This window comes from Anolis carolinensis, chromosome 1 (assembly GCF_035594765.1).
Source record: "Anolis carolinensis isolate JA03-04 chromosome 1, rAnoCar3.1.pri, whole genome shotgun sequence".
NCBI lineage: Eukaryota > Metazoa > Chordata > Lepidosauria > Squamata > Dactyloidae > Anolis > Anolis carolinensis.
In genome coordinates this window covers 88,690,438-88,712,423 of record NC_085841.1, presented here as the reverse complement: position 1 = coordinate 88,712,423, position 21,986 = coordinate 88,690,438, and the positions used below count along the sequence as shown (strand labels likewise).

At 38.7% G+C, this 21,986-nt stretch overlaps 1 protein-coding gene across 1 annotated transcript in view; it reads left to right on the top strand.

The window, feature by feature from the left end:
* Positions 1-21,986, top strand: part of lama2 (laminin subunit alpha 2) — a 630,991-nt gene that overhangs the window by 368,511 nt on the left and 240,494 nt on the right. The window contains 2 exon segments of the mRNA XM_062978830.1: positions 5,683-5,810; positions 11,412-11,498. Of these exon segments, the coding sequence (XP_062834900.1) occupies positions 5,683-5,810; positions 11,412-11,498 (215 nt within the window).

Below are 21,986 nucleotides of genomic sequence, written 5' to 3'. Positions count from 1 at the left end.
ACTGCCAATTTAGCTGGATATCATACTCTAGATTCTCTGCAGAATTCAAGCCAACTCAGCATTGTATATGTGTTTAAACGCTCCTCCCAACCCCCTCATTTCTTTTTCTTCCAAAGAAAAAGCTTCAGGGAAGAATCCACATGAAAATTCCGGGCTTCTACAATGTAATTTGGCATTTGAAATTATCACTGGCATTTCTATCCTCCTCTCTACAAGATATTTAATTGCGGTGAAGTTTTGAACAAGATCACTTAAATAGGTGGATGAGTGAGTTTTTAAATTGGGTTTTCATGACTGAATGCCTAAAATGACTCTCATGTTAATTCTCTGCTTAAACAGTACTTACAAGAAACAAAACATATGTCATGGTAGCTGCATTTTTTAAAAAATTATATTTGTTAAGGAAAAAAAAACCTGTCTGATGGCTTAGAACTCTGCCTATCAGACAGCAAGGCAATAATTGTTTTGGTACTAGAATTCTAGAGACAATTCTAGAGATAAATTGAGACAACCATACCGCCCAGAAAACTCACAGCAACCCAGTGATTCTGGCCATGAAAGCTTTTGACAACACTAGAGACAATGTTCTTGTTATGGTAATCTGCCAGTCACTAATTATCTCCAAGGATGGTTTTTAGAGTTGCAAAAGAAAAGACAGGCCCTTACAGAGTCATTTAGGACCATTTTTCACATTAGCCCAAGGTGAGCTGATGTTGGTCACAATTAAGTTGAACTAAAATATTTGAGATTATTAGAATTAATTTATTACATAGGGACGAACAGCCTTACAAATCCTATAAATATGTGATTTATAACTACTGGGATAATAGTGCACATCACTAAACATACTTTGTTTCCCCTTCTCCATAGTTCTAGGCCCCTTATACACTGTCCTTATATCCCAGGATCTGATCCCAGGTTATCTGCTTTGAACTGGATTATCTGAGTCGCCACTGCAATATAATCTGGGATAAACAGATAATCTGGGATCAGATCCTGAGATATAAGGACAGTGTAGAAGGGGCCCTAGGAGTCAACTGAAATCTCTCAGAACCAAGTCATGGGACTGTTCAAGGGAGAAGAGAGCCGGTTTGGTTTTGTGATTGAGATCTGCAGCTTTCAAACATGGAAGGACTTTAGCAGGACTCTCCTTCTGGATTCAAACACAGAGCTTTGGACTGTATCTACAAAGAACAGCTGTCAGTGGCCCCATCTACACTGCCATATAATGCAGTTTCAGATCGGTAAACATTCTTGGAGACTTTCATCACAGAGGTTCCTTTAGCATATTTAGCCATAATGAAGGGAATGGGGAGGGCAATTGTCTTGTGCTTCTTGTTCCTGAACTTTTTCTCTTCCAAAAATAGCTGCTCAAGCAGATAAAAAGTTAACAAAACAGACTATTTTTAGCCCTAATTGATGGGCTATAGCAGTTAAAGTGTAGTTGGACTGCATTAATTCTACACTGCAGATGAACCCTCAGACCACTGCACAACATTTGCTCTTTCTTATTTGCAAACAGCTGCCTTTATCTATCTGAAATATGACAGCTGTCAAGTACTACTGTGCTGGAAGATTTCATCCACTTCCATCCAAAAATAGAAAAGCTATACTGGTTGAATATCTCTTGGGGCCAGAGTTGTTTTAGGTTTTAGATTTCAGATTTTTAATTTTTTATGGAATATTTGCATATTTATAGTAAGATATCTTAGACCCAAATCTAAACATGGAATTTATTTATGTTTTATGTACACCTTATACACATAGCCTGAAGGAAAATTTACAAACAATATTTTAATAATGTTGTGCAAGAAACAAACTTTCTGTACATTGAATCATCAGAATACAAAGCAAAGATGTCACAATCTCAGCCAGCCATATGGGAGATTTTGGATTTCCGGATAAGGGATACTCAATCTATAGTTGTACAATTGTTTTACTGTGTATCAATGGGGATGCATACAAAATTTTGGATTTCCAACATGATGCAAGGAACTGAGCTGAAGTGGATCATACCTGAAACAATCTATGTCAAACCAGTCCAATTGCCCATATGCTTCTTATCTGTGAAGCACATCCCTAGTACTTTTTGCCAAATGGAAAGAAAGAGGAAGAAATATTTGGAAGAAATCAATCCTGGCAAAAGTTGCTGTGACCAGTGCGCTGTTAGTTCTGAATTATAGAACTCCACTGCTATCTGTAGCAATGTTCTCTAGCAAATAAACTGCACTATTGAGAAGACTAGATGGAAAATACATCCCTTTAAACAATAACATGTAGTGTCTACATAATCTATTTGCATTTATCCTGTGTTTTCTCTTCACTGGAGTATCCACCCATGCACTATATTATTTTGACCAGAGAAAGTGCCCAGAAACTAAGTCTTGAAAATCTATTTGGGGATTTTGTGTTCTCTATAAGCGAAGAAGGATTGGTCGGTATCCATGCAGGCAGTTAAATGCTGCAGTTCAATTTGGATCATAAGCCTTTTGAAGTGAAAAAGAAAGAAAGAGAGAGAAGTTTGAGTGCTAAAAAAAGAGGCATGCTTCACATCAAAGGGATTTTTTTCTGTTGGGATGTACTGAGCCTTTTGGCCTTCTCATTACTATTCATGGTGTTTTTTCCCCAGTAATACAACAGACAATTTAGGCAGCTAATTTACTGATATGTTACTTCTTTTGACTCTTCCTCAGCTTTGAAATATACTTGAAAAGAAACTGAAATACGTTTCTTTGACTCATAATAAGAATTTAGATGAACAGCTGTAGTCTCAGTCTGTATTTTTAACCCTTTTCTAACACATATCTTGGAATAATCCACAAAAGCCTTTGATCTCTTCCACACCCATATTGTATTTATATTTCCATTAAGATGCCCATGATCTCTGAAATATAGACATTGAGTAGACATGTCATGTTATTAACATTGCATGTAAGCACAGATTAAGTGTTATGCAATGGTTCAAGTTTTAAGGGTGTTCTGAGGAATCATGTCAAAACACTGAGGGCTAGTTCAGAGCTCATGGACATGTTTAATGAAGAAACTAGAAGTGCTTGACAGCACTGTGGCCCTTTCCCACTCATCTTCCTCTCTACCTGTCAGACTGGCATAGACTTTTTCCTTCACTTTTTTCTGTGAGTGATAATAATAGATTGTTAATGCTGTGGCATGTGAAAAAAATGTAACCATAGTTACCATTATGATGTGCGAAACCTGCACTTTTATTTCCCACCTATATTGTTGGTCTTCTAAACAGTTGCAACATGTCCATTCATATTTGTTCATAGAATCTGTAGTTGAGCAATCAAATAGAAACATGGTTTAACAGTTATTGATGTGTGTATGTGTTGGCTAACTGGGATAGTATGTCAAAATGCTTCTATGTTGAGACTCATGTGGTGCTGATGGGATGTCTGCACTTGAATATGTAGCTTGATGAACATTCAGACTGTTAGTTTCCCATTTCATATATCTGTTTCTTTTTAAAAAAATTAAATGGAAAGTAAATCAAATAGATCATTCATTCCTTCAGATGAACAGACAGGGGGGTTATTAGAGATGTTTGCAAGAGGAAAGCAATAATACAGTGGTTCTCAACCTGTGGGCCTTCAGCTCCCAGAAATCCTAACAGCTGGTAAACTGGCTGGCATTTCTGGGAGTTATAGACCAAAACACCTGGGGACTCACAGGTTAAGAACCACTGCAATAATATCTATCTATACAGAAAATTAAGGCCACATGTAGACTAAGCATTTAGTGCAGTTTGAAGCTAGTATGCAGCAGCCAGACAGCAAATTCCCACAAAAACATATGAAAGAAACTCCCTAATGTGTTTCAGTGACCTGTGGATTGTGTAATCACCATCAGAGATTCACACTGGTTCCAGGTTTTCCTATGTAATCAATTGCACGGCAAAACCACTTTCTTCAATACCAATTTAAAAGTGCCTTTGAAGACGGCCTGGAAGCTTCAATTAGTCCAACGAGCGGCAGCCAGATTTCTAACTGAGGCAGTGTACCGGAAGCATATTACTGTTACATCAGCTCCACTGGCTGCCAGTTTGCTACTGAGCCCAATTCAAAGTGCTGGTCTTGACCTATGAAGCCCTATATGATTCTGGTCCAGCTTACCTGGCTGAACACATCTCTCTCTATGAGCCTATAAGAGCTTTAAGATCAAATGGAGAGGCCCTGCTCTCTGTTCCAACCTCTGCACAAATGCAACTGGTTGGGACGAGAGACAGAGCCTTCTCAGTGATGGCCCCTCGGCTGTGGAACTCCATCCCTGGTGATATCAGGCAGGCCCCATCCCTCCTGTTTTGGTGAGTTTCTCTCTTTACATCTGAACTGGGTCTGAGAGAGAGTCCAGCGGTAACTTTTTTTCAGACCAGAATTCTTTTCTTTACAAACAGAATTTTTGGAAAAATAATGATGGAAGAAAGAAATTAGTGGAGCTAAGTGTGAAGAAGCCACTTCTCCCTGCCATTGTGGGAATGAGGGAGAGGGCCTTCTCCATGGTGGCCCCTCGGCTCTGGAACTCCCTCCCCAGGGAGATCAGGCAGGCACCCACTCTGGTAGCCTTTAAGAAAGATCTGAAAACCTGGCTCTTCCAGTGTGCTTTCAACAACTGATCATAAGAATTATCTCCTCAGCATTGATATTATTGGGCCTAATGTATTGTTCTTTTTGCCCTTATTTTGTAATTACTCTCCTCGTTTATTCCACCTTGAATTCTCCTTTTTATTACAGCACCTTTATCTACCTCATTAGATTTTAATCATGCACTTTTTGCACCACTGCCCAGCCTTCTTATCTTAACCTGTTGCATTGGTTTTATTCGGTGGTTTTACTTACCATTATATTGTTGTTAAATGCTGGTTTGATCTGTGTAATGTTTTTTTTTTTCATGTCAGGAGTGACTTGAGAAACTGCAAGTCGCTTCTGGTGTGAGAGAATTGGCCGTCTGCAAGGACGTTGCCCAGGGGACACCCGGATGTTTTTGATATTTTTACCATCCTTGTGGGAGGCTTCTCTCATGTCCCCGCATGGAGCTGGAGCTGATAGAGGGAGCTCATCCACGCTCTCCCCAGGTGGGATTCGAACCTGGCAGCCTTCAGGTCAGCAACCCAACGTTCAAGTCACAAGGCTTTAACCCACTACGCCATCGGGGACTCCTTCTGTGTAATGTTAAATGTTAATGATGTTTTTATTGTGAATGTATTTTATTCAGTTTATTGTGGAAATTTGGGCTTGGCCCCATGTTAGCCACCCCAAGTCCCTGCGGGGAGATGGAGGCGGGGTACAAAAATAAAGTTATTATCTGCATGGAATTTTTAAAAAAAGAACTGTGTGTGAAGAGAGAAAGAAGAAAAATGAGAATGCGAATAATTACCAAAAAACAGTTCACAATTATTGTGATTATGATTATTATTTCCTACACCCATATCAACTTGATTTCCAACTTCCTTAGGTAGCTCAGTGTAATTTACAACTCATAAGAATGTTGAAAGAATAGAAAGTGGTTAAGGATGAAAAGTATGTATGTTATTTAAGGTCCTTGAAGGAGGTTCATTAAGAATGTGATAGACAGGCATGGAGCACAGCATCCCCTACTGTGATTGTTAACAGCAGTGGTTGTATGATATTCTGAAAGGCTGGTTTGTGTCTTTTCCTGCCTGTTTAGGACTGCAAGCACAACACAGGTGGCCTATATTGTGATAAATGTCTTCCTGGTTTCTATGGAGATGCTACTAAAGGAAAACCTGATGACTGCCAGCTGTGTGCTTGCCCACTGAGTATACCTTCAAACAAGTAAGTTGCAAATTTGGGCTGTAATGTTGAACTCTCCCTGGAAGCATTGGGGGGGGGGGGGGGGGAGGAGTAATACCTTTGCTAACAATGTTCTTCAGCAAACACGTAAATTCTGCCTTTTTCCTTTTTCGAGAGATTCTAGACATAGAAATGAGTATCAACACAAAGCAAATACTCATAAGCTAAACAGTTTTTGTTCCATTTTTTCATGTTAACCAGAAAAAGAAGGAAAAGAAATTGAAGCTTTTTTAGCTTGGTTCTTTGGCAAAGACTATTTTCATGTAACCAGGTAAAGCACAAGTGAACATCTTGCACCTGGGAGGTCAAATTACCCTGACCAATTGGCATGTGGGATGTATGGTCCTTTATTGTGGCCTACCTAAAGAAGGCCCCCGAAGTTTCCTGGGGTACCAGAAAGATAAAAATTGTCTAGGACAGAGTCGTAACATTTCTCCTCTTCTTATTACCACTTCTTTTGAGAAATACAACCCAGTAGAGATTTACATGGGAAAGTAGGTATCTCACAAAGATTCTAATTTTATGTCATGATATGAGCACTACCTACAATAAGAACCACTGTGTGACTGTCTTTTTGCACTATGATTTCAGCACTGTGATTCCTCTCTAATTATCTTTGCATTTATTTGTTTGTTTGTTTGTTTGTTTGTTTATTACAGTATTACTACCCCACCCTTCTCATCCAAAAGGGGGACTCAGGGTGGCTCACAAATATGAAGCACACATATAAAAATTACAATAACAGTTCAATACAATTTAAAATTAAGTTACATTGAAACATTCATAAAATACACATATAAATATACATTTAGGCACGTTTCGAGTCTGAACTGGGTCTATCATTATATCCTGAGACATATAGTTATAGTTGATGCTGTTACTATTGTTCAAAGGCCTGGTCCCACAGCCAAGTCTTAACTCTTTTATGGAAGGATAGGAGAGAGGGAGCCTGCCTGATTTCTCTCGGGAGGGCATTCCATAAGCGGGGAACTACCACAGTATTTTTACAGTATTCTGCCCTTCTCATCCCGAAGGGGGCTCAGGACAGATCACAATGTACATATACATAGCAATCATTTAATGTCATATGACATACATACAGAGACGGAGACACAGAGGCAATTTAACATTTTTCCAGCTTCCAGGCTTCATGAGGGTATGCTCAATTCTGGCCACAGGGAGAGCTACTGCTTCATCATTCACTGTGACACCGAGTCCTAGATGGATTGCTTCCTCATTCCTTTCTGCATGCTGCTGGACGATTTTTATGGTGTTGTAAATTAGTTAAATTAGCCTCCCTGCATAAGTGTTACCTACATTTCCTACTTGATAGATGAACTATCTTTCAGGTTGCTTAGGTCAGCAAAGAGCTGGGTTATTTTTAATGTTTGGGCGCTCAATCCAACACAGGCTGGCTTCGAATTCACGAACTCTCAGTCAGCAGCAATTTATTGCAGCTGGCTACTAACCAGCTGTGCCACAGCCCAGCCCTTGCAACATCCAATGGAACCCCAGGATTTGCCTTTTCTCTGCCTGAGATTCCATAGGACACAAGCATGGGAGTTGAAGTTGAATGTAGCACTATAACTGTACAATATAAAAGGGTCCCTGGTCTCAGACATCCCCAACCACAGTGGGCTATAATTTGAAGGCATGAGGCTGCTTTTATCCTATAGGTTCAGAAGAACACCTACAGGCAATGATCCACAATGTATTTCTCATAAATACCATGAATGTGAGAAATGAGTAAAAATATGGCATGGTGTAATGATGTAGCTAGATGTAGCACAACTAGCTGCATTATTACTGACATTTGATCATTACTGACCTAGAATCCAGAATTATGACCGACCAAGCAGCAAGTGGGAATTACTTTCTTGGTCCACACTCCAAGTCTTTGAGCTCATGGTTAGAGCATCATAAATGACATGTGGAAATATGTAAGTAGAAACAATAAATACCCCACTTACTATGTAATGCTATTACACATACAACATTATACTTTAATCTCTGATGGTTTTTAAACTCTTGTTAGAAATTCCTCCTGATAATGTATCTAAATATCTTTGTGGCTTGTCCTCAAGCTGTAAAAAATCCCCCCCCCCCCCCCCCGCCGCTTGATTAGTGCCAACATTGGCATAATTTCAACATGGGAATAAGGCTTGTCATATAGGCCCAAGAATCAATGATTTGGATTTACAGTATTTCATTCTAAGTTTCCTTTTTTTTCATTCTTCTGCCTATTTGCTTTATTGTAGATTTTTATCTGTTTAGGTTGTTTTGCATTGTCTGGATTATTTTTAAAGTTCCTGCTGGTTAGATTCCACCTTCTGTAAAGCCCTCCACCTTCTATAAAGCAGGATATATATTTTAAAAACAAAATAAATATATACTGGTCACAGTTACATGGGAAAATTGGATACTTCCAATGTATCCTGTTGAAAATCATACGTCAAGTGGCCAGAGCCTGGATCTCTACTCCCAGTTAATTGTCTAACTAGTATTTCATATAGGAAATGCAGTAGTGCTTACACTGAAGAATCAAGAATGTCTCACAGTTAACAGTAGTAATAGGATTAGATAGTTTGAATGACCCAAAGTGTACTCTCTTTATGTCTACCTATGTTTACTTCTATGTAAATATATATTGATACTCCTAAGGATGTTTCTCCACCTCTTCCTATTAGTCCTTTCTGTCACAGCCTTACTCACTAGTAGGAAAGGATGGGAATGTCATCAATTCATAGCCTGATTGCCATCAGAGTGGATCTCCTTCTCCTGATGTGGCTGATACCCAATAAAGTAGATTTGAGGAAGCGGTTACCATTGTAGCAATAGTGCCCTGATCATGACTGCAAAAAGATCATGAACATGGAGCAGTTAAGGAATGGATGTGTAGGTTACACATCCATAGTCATGTTATGAATGCCAGTCATAATTATCTTTAAAAAATATTCATTAATTTATTGTTTGGATTTCATAAGAATTTTAAGTATTCAGAGGACACATTGGGGCCGGGCTGTGGTGCAGGCTGGTAAACAGCTGCTGCAATAAATCACTCTGACCATGAGGTCATGAGTTTGAGGCCAGCCAGTGGCAGGGTGAGCACCCGTCAATTAAAAATAAAAAAATATAGCCCCTGCTCGTTGCTGACCTAGCAACCTGAAAGATAGTTGCATCTATCAAGTAGGAAATAAGGTACCACTTATAAAAGTGGGGAGGCAAGTTTAACTAATTTACAATGTTGGAATGAGGAAGTGAGGAAGTGCCATCAGAGTGGATGATGAAGCAGCTGCTCCCCCCTGTGGCCAGAATTGAACATCCCCTCAGGAGAAGGTTAAATTGCCTCTGCGTCTGTCTGTCTGTTGTCTCTGTCTCGGTTCAATGTGTTTATGGGCATTGAATGTTTGCCCTATATGTACATAATGTGATCTGCCCTGAGTCCCCTTCGGGGTGAGAAGGGCGGAATATAAATACTGTAAATAAATAAATAAATAAATAAAATCTCAAATGCATCTCATCACAAACCTGTAGAGGTTCATCACTAATAGAGGAATGACAGTTAACATTGCTTACTTATTCCGCTATTTTGCCCGAGCTTTGTCCTAAGGCTGCAGGTCTGCTGCTGAGTTGTTTGGCAAATTGAATGGCGCTGTAGTTCCAACAAATCTCTAAATGAAATAAAAAGGAAGAATAATTGAGGAGTGATCACTTTAAAATAGTAGAGTGGCAGAAACCCTGTTGTTTCAAACTTTTTGTATCTTTCATTGTGCCAGCAGATTACCTCATTACTGTGTGTCAATCAGATACCAGAGGGAGAGAAATAGAGGAAATAAAATGCTAGAAGGCAGAGGTACACAGCTAGGGTAAAATACTATCAGAGGGAATTGTAAACATGCAAATGATTGGGTTGTGAGAGATGCAGCTGTGTTACTGCTATCATATTTCTTTCAAAAAGAAGGAAACATGAAATAAGACTCAGCCTCTTATGTATATAAACAGTTTGAGACTTTAGGGTATGTGGAATTATGGAGGATAGTCAGTTGCTATTTCACAGACAATTTGAACAACTGACATCACCGTCTAGTAAAAGCTTACCTAGGAGCAAGTCCCATTGAGCTGAGTAGAATCTATTTTAAAGGAGACATGTATGTGATTATATTGCAAAGCCCTGTTCATGTGATATACTTCACACTCTCATTTAAATAATCCAGACAGCCACCACCCTCTGGGTCTTTACAGTCCTATTAAAATCTAACCTTTTGTCATGAATGTGCTCAAAAAGAATGGGAAATGTCTATGAGTATTGTCACGCCTGATTGTGAATGCTACATTATTAAGGATGCTATCCAGTTGATGACCCTCGACTATCAGGCTGTGGCGCAGGCTGGTGAGCTGCCAACTGCAACAAATCACTCTGACCAAGAGGTCATGAGGTCAATGACAAATAGCTTTTAGGCATTTTAAGTATAACCCTACTTATTTTCCCTCTAGAAACTTCCACTTTCTGGGTAAGGTATGACAACTAAAAGCTTAAGTTTACAAGACAATAAACAGGCATGAGTTGCCCTTTGCTTCCCTTTTTGCAGTGAGTGTTAGGTAATACAGAAGAACATAGCTAGAACAGACTGGGCTGTGGCGCAGGCTGGTGAGCAGCCAGCTGCAGCAAATCACTCTGACCAAGAGGTCATGAGTTCGAGGCCAGCTCGGAGCCTGCGTTTGTCTCTGTCTCTGTTCTATGTTAGGGCATTGAATGTTTGCATTATATGTGTGCAATGTGATCCGCCCTGAGTCCCCTTCGGGGTAAGAAGGGCGGAATATAAATACTGTAAATAAATAAATAAATAAATAAACAATGATCAATGGAATGAATTAGATGATTATTTTCAATAATCCACTCTTCAGTTCTCTCACCACTACCAATCTGGTTGATAGAATATATAACAGGAGAGAAAACCACCCAAAATCATCAGCCACCCCACTCCACTGTTGGATGTCTTCTGTCAGCAGAAGGGCATTGATTGCACTTAACAAAAATGCCAGGTATCCTCATTCATTGATCTATGTCTATCCCTAGAGATAGATTTAGCCAATTCTGAAAAACATCATCTTCTAAATATGCGTGCCTCCACATTCCTCTTTACTGCAGGTGTTAGTTGCATTATTTCATCCTCCAAGCAATCTGGGTTCATTGGGTTTGCCAATCAATTGTCTTTCAGCTCCAGTGAGATTTAACTGAGGACTGTAGTCTGGGATACTGTATGTTGCCAGGCCCTCAGGGACTCAGACAAACAGCTGTACATTCCTGCTTTTTTAAATGGTGTAGCTTGTCATTGATAGACTAAAGTCCCATAACAACATGTCATTTGGATGCTGCCATCCGCTTGAGCTATATCCAGTGTCGGCAGAAATAGCCTACTGGCTGGAGCCGAACTTAAGCCCCATGTGTGAGACCAGACAAACTTCACCCATGTTCTGTTTTGAAAGCAACGTGCTCCGAAGAAGGACAGCAACTATGCTGCTAATGAATTTCTTTCTGTGTTTTCTCTGTGTCCCTCTTCTTGCCCTACATCAACAACAAAGTTTTAGCCCTACTTGTCATCTGGACCGAAGTCGTGGATTAATATGTGATGAGTGCCCCCCTGGTTATGTCGGCTCACGCTGTGAGAGGTAAGCAGGCATCATGTAGGGTTTTATTTTCTACATCTGACAGTACTTTATTGAATGGTTCTTTTTAAAGGCTCCTTCACTTTGTGCATTAAAGCAGCTGTGTTAGTTATATTCCCGTTGTCTGCCTCAGTCAGAATGGTAGATTAATTACAACCTCCAACTTTACAAGGTTTCTCTTTTAATAAGAAATTTCATGATCGCTTCCAAGCTTGTATAGCTGTTTCATATTGCTGGCAAAATTGTTTTTATTTAATTTTGAAGATAAGCATAAAGCTACAACATCAAAGAAAGTATTTCTCAGGAAAGTATTATTACCTATAGGATTGGTGTGTGTGTGTGTGGAGGGAGTATTGTGCTGTTTTGTGCATCTATTCATTTTTATTATATTGTTGTATCTTCCAATTTTGGCCTGAACACTGAGAATGTATTTAATCAATTATTCTGTGAAATACCATTTCATTTCCTTTGTGCTGAGCCAAATAATGCAATTGTAGAAGGCAGATTTATTTGTTTTAATTGTTTTGAAATGCATACTTTAAAACTTGGCTGTTCATAATTCTCCTATAAAGTTTTTTACTTGGTTTGAGGAGTTACACTAGTCTCACAGTATTATGAGTGGGATATTTTAAAATGTCTTTGCAGCTTCATAAAGGCACATGGCTTTCTAAGTGACTGAGCAAAAACAAACATAAAAATGTGGCAACATAGGAATATTTTTCTATAAAACTATATTTGATTGTTTTTAAAAGTATTTCTTTATGAAACATTTCTTCATTTTTTCTTTTGTTGCACTGTGAGAATGAGTTTGATTTGAAAGAAGTAAAGGAAGAGGAAACTACAAGAAATAGTAAGAGTATATAGATGTATACTCCTCCCCAGTTTTTTTTTAGTTTTTTTTTTAGTTTTATAAAGTTCTCATGTACTATTGGTTCCATTCCTTTGCTTTCAGAACTGCTTTGTCTGGAATCATCCTGATGAAAAAGTATTTTGTTCTGTTTTTACAAGCGATAAATGACACAAGTTGGAAGACATTCATCACTAATTCAATAGCTTGATTTCTCTTAAACATACATAACATTTTTATCTTTACTTGCTACCTTATATCTGCATGCAAAATAAAACTGCCCTGAAAGATACTTGACAAGTATGCAAAGTTAAGCATTTCAATAAAATAAGAAAGTTTAGAGTTTTCCTTAATATTAACAAGGTATGGATGGTGGTAGTAGTAACATTGATAATAACAGGAGGAGAGGAGGTTAAGTAATCAAAATTTATCTGCTTTTTAAAAAAACTTGTTTGGTGGGAACAAGGAGGAGGGCATTTTTTATTGGTGCTCCCAGACTTTGGAGCACAGACTTTGCTGCCCTTCCATAGTAAGGTCAAAATATTCTTCTACCATCAGGCTAATGGAGAGTTAGAGTTTTAAAATTGTACTAGGTTTAGTTTATAGTCTTTCAATGTATGTTAATGTTTAAAATTTGTAATATTTTAATTCATACATTGTTGACTGTATATACTCATGTAAGAGTATTTTTGTCAAAATATCACCCCCAAAACCTTGATGGACTTACCTACAGCTCAATGCATCAAAAATTCACTCCTTCCTTCTCTGAATATAGTGAGAGTTTAGACTATCCCAGGAAAACCTAAAATAATCACTATATCCAGCTACAATTTCTACCATGGCAGTGCTTCCAACTTGAATGTTTGGGTGGGAAAGCTGTACTTCTGATAGACTCTCCCAAGGCAGTGATGATGCTTTTCCCTCACCACAGAGTTCAACTTATCCATAGGTCATACCAAAATCCATAATTTTGGCCTAAAATTCTTATACACAGATATATATGGTAATTGGTCTTAGATTCCTGTATTTATATTTTTATTCAGGCTTTTGCATTGTTTTTAATTTGTATAGTTTTAAATATAAACTGACTTTAGTCCCATTATCAAGAGAATTGTGGGACATTAATGAGTAATAACAATAATAATGTTCAAAAATCCAGCTGTTGAACTATATGGCTGTGAAATCTTGGTATCAGAAACATAAACTTTGCACATATCCTGTCCTGAAGTTTGAGTTACATATGTTTCTCCGCCACTGAGGTTCATGTCAATATGTACCCACTACCCACATCCGTCCACCAAGGAAAAAGGCCTCCCTTGGACAAAGTAACACTCACTGTTCCATTCAGGATTTTCATAGAATCATAGACTCATAGAATAGTAGAGTTGGAAGAGACCTCATGGGCCATCCAGTCCAACCCCCTGCCAAGAAGCAGGAAATCGCATTCAAAGCACCCCCGACAGATGGCCATCCAGCCTCTGCTTAAAAGCCTCCAAAGAAGGAGCCACCACAGTCTGGGGGGGAGAGTTCCACTGCTGAACAGCCCTCACTGTGAGGAAGTTCTTCCTGATGTTGAGATGGAATCTCCTTTCCTGTAGTTTGAAGCCATTGTTCCGCGTCCTAGTCTGCAGGGCAGCAGAAAACAAGCTTGCTCCCTCCTCCATATGACTTCCCTTCACGTATTTGTACATGGCTATCATGTCTCCGCTCAGCCTTCTCTTCTGCAGGCTAAACATGCCTAGTTCTTTAAGCTGCTCCTCATAGGGCTTATTCTCCAGACCCTTGATCATTTTAGTTGCCCTCCTCTGGATGCTTTCCAGCATTGTCAACATTTTGTTTCTATAGACTTCAAACACACTGGTGGACAGAATGGGTATAGGAAATTAAGGACCTTATCATACTAAATTGATAAGGCAGGTGGCTGCAGGGGGATTCGCCACTCTGTGCAGTGAATCTGGTGGGCAGTGGGGGGAAACATTGTTCCATGCCCTGAATCATCTTCTGCGCCCCTTACCTTATTCCACAGGGGGAAACATCACTGCCTAACTTCTCCCTGTTCTTCTGAATGAGAACATGAGAAGCCTCCTGTGTTCTCTTGTAAGCATCCTAACACGTTGCCAGGATGCTTCCTCTACAGAGCCTTGCCAGAAATAGTCTTATGTCATGTGATGGCATCCGATGGGCTCCATTGAGGAAGCATCCTGGAAGCATTCTAGGACACTTCCCTTTCTTTGTGTGATGAAGTGGTAAGGTAAGGATTCCCAAATAGGCCAGATCAGAAAAGATTGCACTGTCAAATATCAAATATCAGTGTGAAAGGCTAGTAAAAAAAATGTAGCAACTGCACTCTATTTTAATGTCTTCTGATTTTATAATATATGAATCTATACTGGACTTGCATATATGCAGCAGAAAATTAAATACATAAAATGTTCACTAGAACATTTATAGCATCAAAGAAAATGGCATTGGGTTTAACTAATAAAAGAGACAAATATATTGTTAGATGCACAAAATAGTACACACATGTCAAAAATACATCAGGATTCTCTACCAATAATTAACATCTTCTGATGTGTCTCTTGTTTCTTCTGTGGGTTCAGCCAAAAAGAGGACATTTCCTGCTGATGTGCAAGTAAAATGACAATGGTTTGCATCATGGTTGGTTATCTTAATTTATGTGTACAGAAGCAAATTTAGAAAAAACTTGCTATAATTTAAATAGAAGTGGTAGAGCTGTGAGGTTTATATCAGCTGACTTCCCCTTACTTTAATATTTAACTGAGCCTCAGTTTCCTTGACTGTAAAGTTCTATGAGGAGTTCCTCTTCATAGCACTCTCTTCTTTGGGCCCAAATGCATCTTTTAGCTGGTGCATATCACTAACACAGCTGTCTAAGGGTGCTTCCAAATAACACCAAAATCCACATTTTAAATTTGGGGGGGGGGGGGGAATCCTGGGACCTGACTGTCAGTCTCAGGTTTGGATCCCCCACCATCCTCTGTATCAGACCAAGATGGAAGGCAGACGGGGGACATCCGGCAGAAGGTTGTTATTTAAATCACTCCATTATGTGCTGGATGATATGCGCACATGCAAGTATAAATATAAGCAGATCCGCATATGCGCATATGAAGTCCAGTGCATAATGGAGGGATTTTAAAAAAAAACTTCTGTCAGATCTCGCTCTTACACGATTGTTAATTAAAGCTGTGTTTAATATTAAAAAGTATAAAATAAAGAGTTTCAGAGAGTTCTAATTACTTTAATAATCATAATCTTTATTACTGTCCAAAGACCCAATTTGCTCAGTAGAAAAAGTACACAGTAGATTCATAAATTAGTGTGATTCTAGTTGCATATGGACATGGGTAAATAAACTGGAAATATATACAAGGCAAGTTTCAACCTGTGTCTAATACTGGAAGTTGTCTTATCCTGGCTATCTTAGAGAGAAATTTTCCACTTCACTTGGAATTGGGCTGATATACCAAGAAGGTTTCTCAGTAGTGGATTAATAATATGTAGCTGAGCCTGTTTGTAAAAACCGTGGGACAATAAGATGTGATACATACATTCAATATCCTGGTTAATACAAGGGCAAAGTCTTGCATTGTATCGGTAAATCTGCCTCAAAGCACTTTGGATGGGAACATGGTGCACCTTGCCTTGGAGACTAGGTACGGTAGCGGGATTTGGCCACAGTCAAGTTTTTTAAAAAAAAAGGTTTCATGAAAAGGTCCAGCATAATGTATTCTCAGTGCACTTGAGGAACAAGAAATATATGAGCAGAAATGCAGCTCATTCTTTGTTTGATAGACTGAAGTGTCATGCCACAATCTCAAATGAGATAAGAGGGAAGAAGAGAGGCCAATAGAAGAGGCTTTTAAAGAGTTAAACTTGAACCAGTTGCTAGTGTAATCATCCTGGACTAGATAGTAAATCATACCTGAGCCCAATCTAAAAACACTGACGTTAATCCAATATTTGGAACTGGAAGAGAGCCCTCAAGAACTATAATTGGTGCTGATTTATACAAATTTATAATTGCTTTCCACTTGTGCTTCCCTTGAACCACTTGTGTGTTCATTTGACAGTCCAATCAGCTGATCAGCTGTTTCAGGCTTTTAAAAAGTGCATTCTCACTGGAGCAGTATACACAGGGGGAAGGGAAGGAAAACACTTGTTTTTCAGAGTGCACTTATATACAGTGATAGGAATATTCACATTTTCCAGCTGCAATTGGGATATAAGCAGAACTTTTTAACACGTGTTTTCCATCCATTGCTGTGAATCAGTGTGGATTTACCACTAGCATAATAATAATAATAATAATAATAATAATAATAATAATAATAATAATAATAATAATAATGTGGATTGACTATTTTATCATAGCACTGAGAAACACAGAGGAATCTCACTTGGTCGGCCTCTCTTCCTTTTTCCTTCCATTTTCCCCAGCATCGTTATCTTTTCCAAGCTTTCCTGTCTTCTCATGATGTGGCCAAAATACTTCAACTTTGCCTCTAATATCCTGGTTGGATCTTCTTGTGGTCCAAGGCACTCTCCGGATTTTCCTTCAGCACCAAAGTTCAAAAGCATCTATCTTCCTTCGTTCAGCCTTCCTTATGGTCCAGCTCTCGCAACCATAAGTTACTATGGGAAATACCATTGCTTTGACTATGCAGACCTTTGTTGCCAGTGTGATGTCTCTTCTCTTCACTGTTTTATCGAGGTTGGCCATTGCTCTCCTCCCAAGAAGTAAACGACTTCTGATTTCCTGGCTGCAGTCTGCATCTGCAGTGATCTTCGCGCCTAGAAATATAAAGTCTGTCACTGCCTCCACGTTTTCTCCTTCTATTTGCCAGTTATCAATAGGTGTAGTTGCCGTGATCTTGGTTTTCTTGACGTTTAACTGCAACCCAGCTTTTGCACTTTTTTCTTTCACCTTGGTGATAAGGCTCCTCAGCTCTTCCTCACTTTCGGCCATCAGAGTAGTATCATCTGCATACCTAAAGTTGTTAATGTTTCTTCCAGCAATTTTAACTCCAGCCTTGGAATCTTCAAGCCCCGCATGTCGCATGATGTGTTCTGCATACAAGTTGAATAGGTAGGGTGAAAGTATGCAGCCCCTACCGTACTCCTTTCCCAATCTTGAACCAGTCTGTTGTTCCGTGGTCTGTTCTTACTGTGGCAGCTTGGTCTTTATACAGATTTCTCAGGAGACAGACAAGGTGACTTGGTATCCCCATACCACCAAGAACATGCCACAGTTTATTATGATCCACACAGTCAAAGGCTTTAGAATAGTCAATAAAGCAGAAGTAGATGTTTTTCTGAAACTCCCTGGCTTCTTCCATTATCCAGAGGATATTGGCAATTTGGTCTCTCGATCCTCTGCCTTTTCTGAGCCCAGCTTGGACATCTGGCAACTCTTGCTCCATGTATTGCTGGAGTCTGCCTTGCAAGATCTTGAGCATTACCTTACTGGCATGGGAAATAAGTGCCACTGTACGGAAGTTTGAGCATTCTTTAGCGTTTCTCTTTTTTGGTATGGGGATATAAATTGATTTTTTTCCAATCTGATGGCCAATCTCGTGTTTTCCATATTTGCTGGCATATGGCATGCATCACCTTGACAGCATCACCTTCCAAGATTTTTAACAGTTCAGCTGGGATCCCATCGTCTCCTGCTGCCTTGTTGTTAGCAATGCTTCTTAAGGCCCATTCAACCTCACTCCTCAGGATGTCTGGCTCTAATTCACTCACCACACCGTCAGAGCTATCCTCTATATTATTATCCTTCCTATACAGATGTTCTGTATATTCTTGCCACCTTTTCTTGATCTCTTCAGCTTCTATTAGGTCCCTCCCATCTTTGTTTTTGATCATGCCCATTTTTGCCTGAAATTTGCCTCCGATGTTTCTGATTTTCTGGAAGAGGTCTCTCATCCTTCCTATTCTGTTGTCTTCTTCCACTTCCATGCATTGCTTGTTTAAAAATAGTTTTTTTTCTCTTCTGGCTAAAATACATAACAATCACAGCAGATTAATATATCAACTCTACAACACAGTTTCAATAGAGTAAAAAGAGGTGATATCATGGGAAGTATCTATGTTGATTGATTTTTCCATTTATAATTGATCTGCAGTAGGAGGATACCCTAAAGCCTCATCCTGCAACTCTCAATTATATCTTTAGGTTCATTCCTCTTAAAAGTAATCTCCTGGCCTGAGAGCCAAATTCAGGGTACTGCTTTCAGTGGATGAGACTAAGGAAGATTTTAGAAAAGAAAGACATTTAATCATATTGGGAGTAATTACCAGGACATCTGCCTGAACACTCGTTGAGCAATGAAGGTAAAGACTCAATATACTGTATTCAGCATACTTAGAGCAGAACATTAAGAGAGGAAACAGGAGAGGTCTTTCTCAGTTGTGTTGACCTGGTTGTGTGATTACACACAACTCCTCCTTTCAAAGGCCTGCGCAGAACTATAATTGAACCAGCTGTTTCCTTATGTGTCTAAATGGTGTTATATTTGGCTAAAAGCACCTGTCACAGAAAGGTCTTAAGCATTCACCAACTTGTTGCTGCCTCTGCTTTTTGTCTCTGCCTTTTCTTGTCTAGCTTGCATGTCATCTTCAGTCTCTCTGACTTGATGGCTGTGAAGTTTGTGAATGTAAGAATGAATTAGCTGATTTTACTTTTGTGACAGTTGGTCAATAGTCAAGTTCAGAAACAGCTCTCATTATCAACCAGTAATATTTCTTGAGCGGGGTATAATCCATAAACTAGGAATAAGAAAATAAATTGAGTAAGTGTTTCTTTTAATTGTCACAAGTTGCCCGGGGCTATTGATTATAACAAACACACCATCTTTTAGTACGCTTTCTTTATACATTATTAAATCTAAATGAGTAATTGCTTCGGGAATGTGCAAGGAATCTCTTCTTAATTTAGCCTTTAGAAAATGCTCTGAGCCACATGTAGCTATTAATTTAACTGTTCCAAAATGATCACAAAATGTTGTACACTCAGGTTTGTCTTTTATCATCTCATGATTTCTCACAATAGGAACTGGCAATAAAGTCTCTTTTGTTTTTATATAGTGTTAGTAAATTAAGATGTTTTATAGACTGTTTTGTTGTTATTGTCAGAATCATTATTCTATTGATTTGTCTGTGGATTGGGTTTTGGACGGTCATTATATTTGTTTTGTTGAAGTTTCTGCTCAACTTCTTTAATCTTTTGCATCTATCTCATAACCCTTATCCTCATCCATTAATCTATATACCCCATCCCTCTAGTGTGTTGTGCAGTCACCTAATTGCTGTTATCCTGCTTTGTCTATCTGTGCTCTGTTCAATAAAGTTAGAATGCTTCTCCTTTCTTCCATTAATATCATCCTTCTCTTTACAACTCTCAACTGGCTCCTTGTTGCTTTCAATTTCTTGTCCTAGTCCTCACATTTGAGGCTCTTGGTCTCTCTGCCTTTGGCAGAATCCAATTCTTATCTCTCCTTTTTAGTCACTGACTCATCTTCTTCTCTCAGAACAAGCACATCTGAGGACCCGAGATGAGCTGGGAATTTGTGGGCCAGCATATGCTCAGCAAGTAAAGTGACCCTTGAATTCAGAGAGCTTCAAATGTAAGGAATGAGGCTAGACATTCTTTTGGAAGGGAACAAGAGGCTTATTAATTTTATCATAGCACTGAGAAACACAGAGGAATCTGAATTTTCTGAACAGAGAAAATGGGAGCAGTGAGGAAGTGGATGCTGTTAAAGGACATAAAAATGAAATGGATTCCTTCTGGATTCTATGACAAAGAGCTTTAGACATGTTCTTGTAATGAGTCTTTACTGCTATGTTAAATTCCAATTTTTCCTCCCATCCACCCAGGGCTGGATTAACCATTAAGCTAAATAAGCAGGTGTTAGGGTATAAAGGGAAGGCAGGCACCACAGAAATTTTCATTTGCCGGATTTACCATGGACTATATGGTGCAAAACTGCAAATGGTGCAGCTGAACCAAGTTCCACAAACAGAAACTCCCCCAATTAGAAAAGGCGGGAGAAAACTTTTCAAATATAAATAAAGTGGAAGTATACAAAAATAAACATCATTTCCCAACTTACTGTAATTTTTTTATTTCAAAAAATACAATTTTATTTTACACTTGATTATTGTTTATATTTTGAATTAGATATATATAAGGGTGCCAAAAACTTTTAAGTGTTCAGTACCTCTAATGGTCTTAATCCATCCCTGCATCTAACCACTTCTCCTTCCTCTTCCTCAAAAGGCTTTTCACATATATATGAAACCAAAGTATTAGATTTGATGCATCAAACACTTTCCTTATATCTAGGCATTTAAGTGTTATTCACTTGTTTCAAAAATAGCATACATGTATGCACAGTCTTAATGATTTCCTCTTTTCACGTTGAGTAATAACTACTTCCACAAGTAATTCACTTTGAAAAGCATAACCTGATGCTTTGTGATTCCATGCTGTGTGTCTGTAACCTAAGGGTCGTAATTTGACTTGATGTACCCTGGGGAGAAAATGGCTTTATAGCTGTCACAGTATAGATGTATCTGCCAGAGAGATACTGTGGATATTTCTCCAGGATATTGCTACAGCTAAGACGGACAAGAAAATTATGTAAAATGTCTTTTGAAACTTTTCTGAAAAGTGTTTTTTCATTCTGTCTTCCTTGCAATTATTCATGGGAGTCAGACTTCTTTTTTAAAAAGCTGCATTTTCTATTAATATAGATATTTTTTGTTAGTACTTACTTTTTCTGTATGCACTTTTCCAAGGCATTGGCTCAAAAGAGAGTCATGACATCAGATTTCCTAATGGAAAGAGAGTGATGTAATTAAAGTAGATAACTTTGAGAGTTTTCCTGAATATTTAGAGAGAGAAAGGAAAGGAGCAACATGGTGGCACATAAACAATTACAGTAGGAAAATGGACTGACACAACCCATCACTACATTCAAAAGATATTCAGGATTCATTGTATACATTAGTAGAATATAATTCCAAATGCCCTGGAGAGGACTAGAAGGGGATGTTTATGTGAACTTTAGTTAGTAGTATATAAAGAGATGGGAATATTTTTAATCAAAGTAGATTGTCATTAAGAGAAGTATACTTTATGATTAGCTTACAAATTCATGGGGTATTTTTCCCAAGTTTGGCTTTGTACATTTCTGCCAATATTATCAAATGCAAGATAAAAGCCCAAATGAAAGAATGAACAACAAAATGAACCCATGAAAGTAAGGAATAAATGAATATTGTTTTTTTTAAAAAGCTTTCTGTGATGTAGCAATGTGCTTGATGATGTCATATTATTCCTTTATAATGTATCTGTTGTGACTGCGCCTTCGGGGATTATGGATGATGGTGGTGGGATTAGAAGAGGAAGGGCTCATTGGAGGAGTTGCGCAGGAAACGGATTAGAGAGCTCAATGGGGAATCTTCTGAGGAAGATTCAGATGGGGAGTTTGGGGAAGAAATGGATGCTGGTGAACAGGTGGTGGCTGGGGAAGTGGGCACTGAATGGGCACAGCCACCGGAGATGTCTGGGGAATTGGGGCCTATGGATACTACTGAACCTGGGGTAT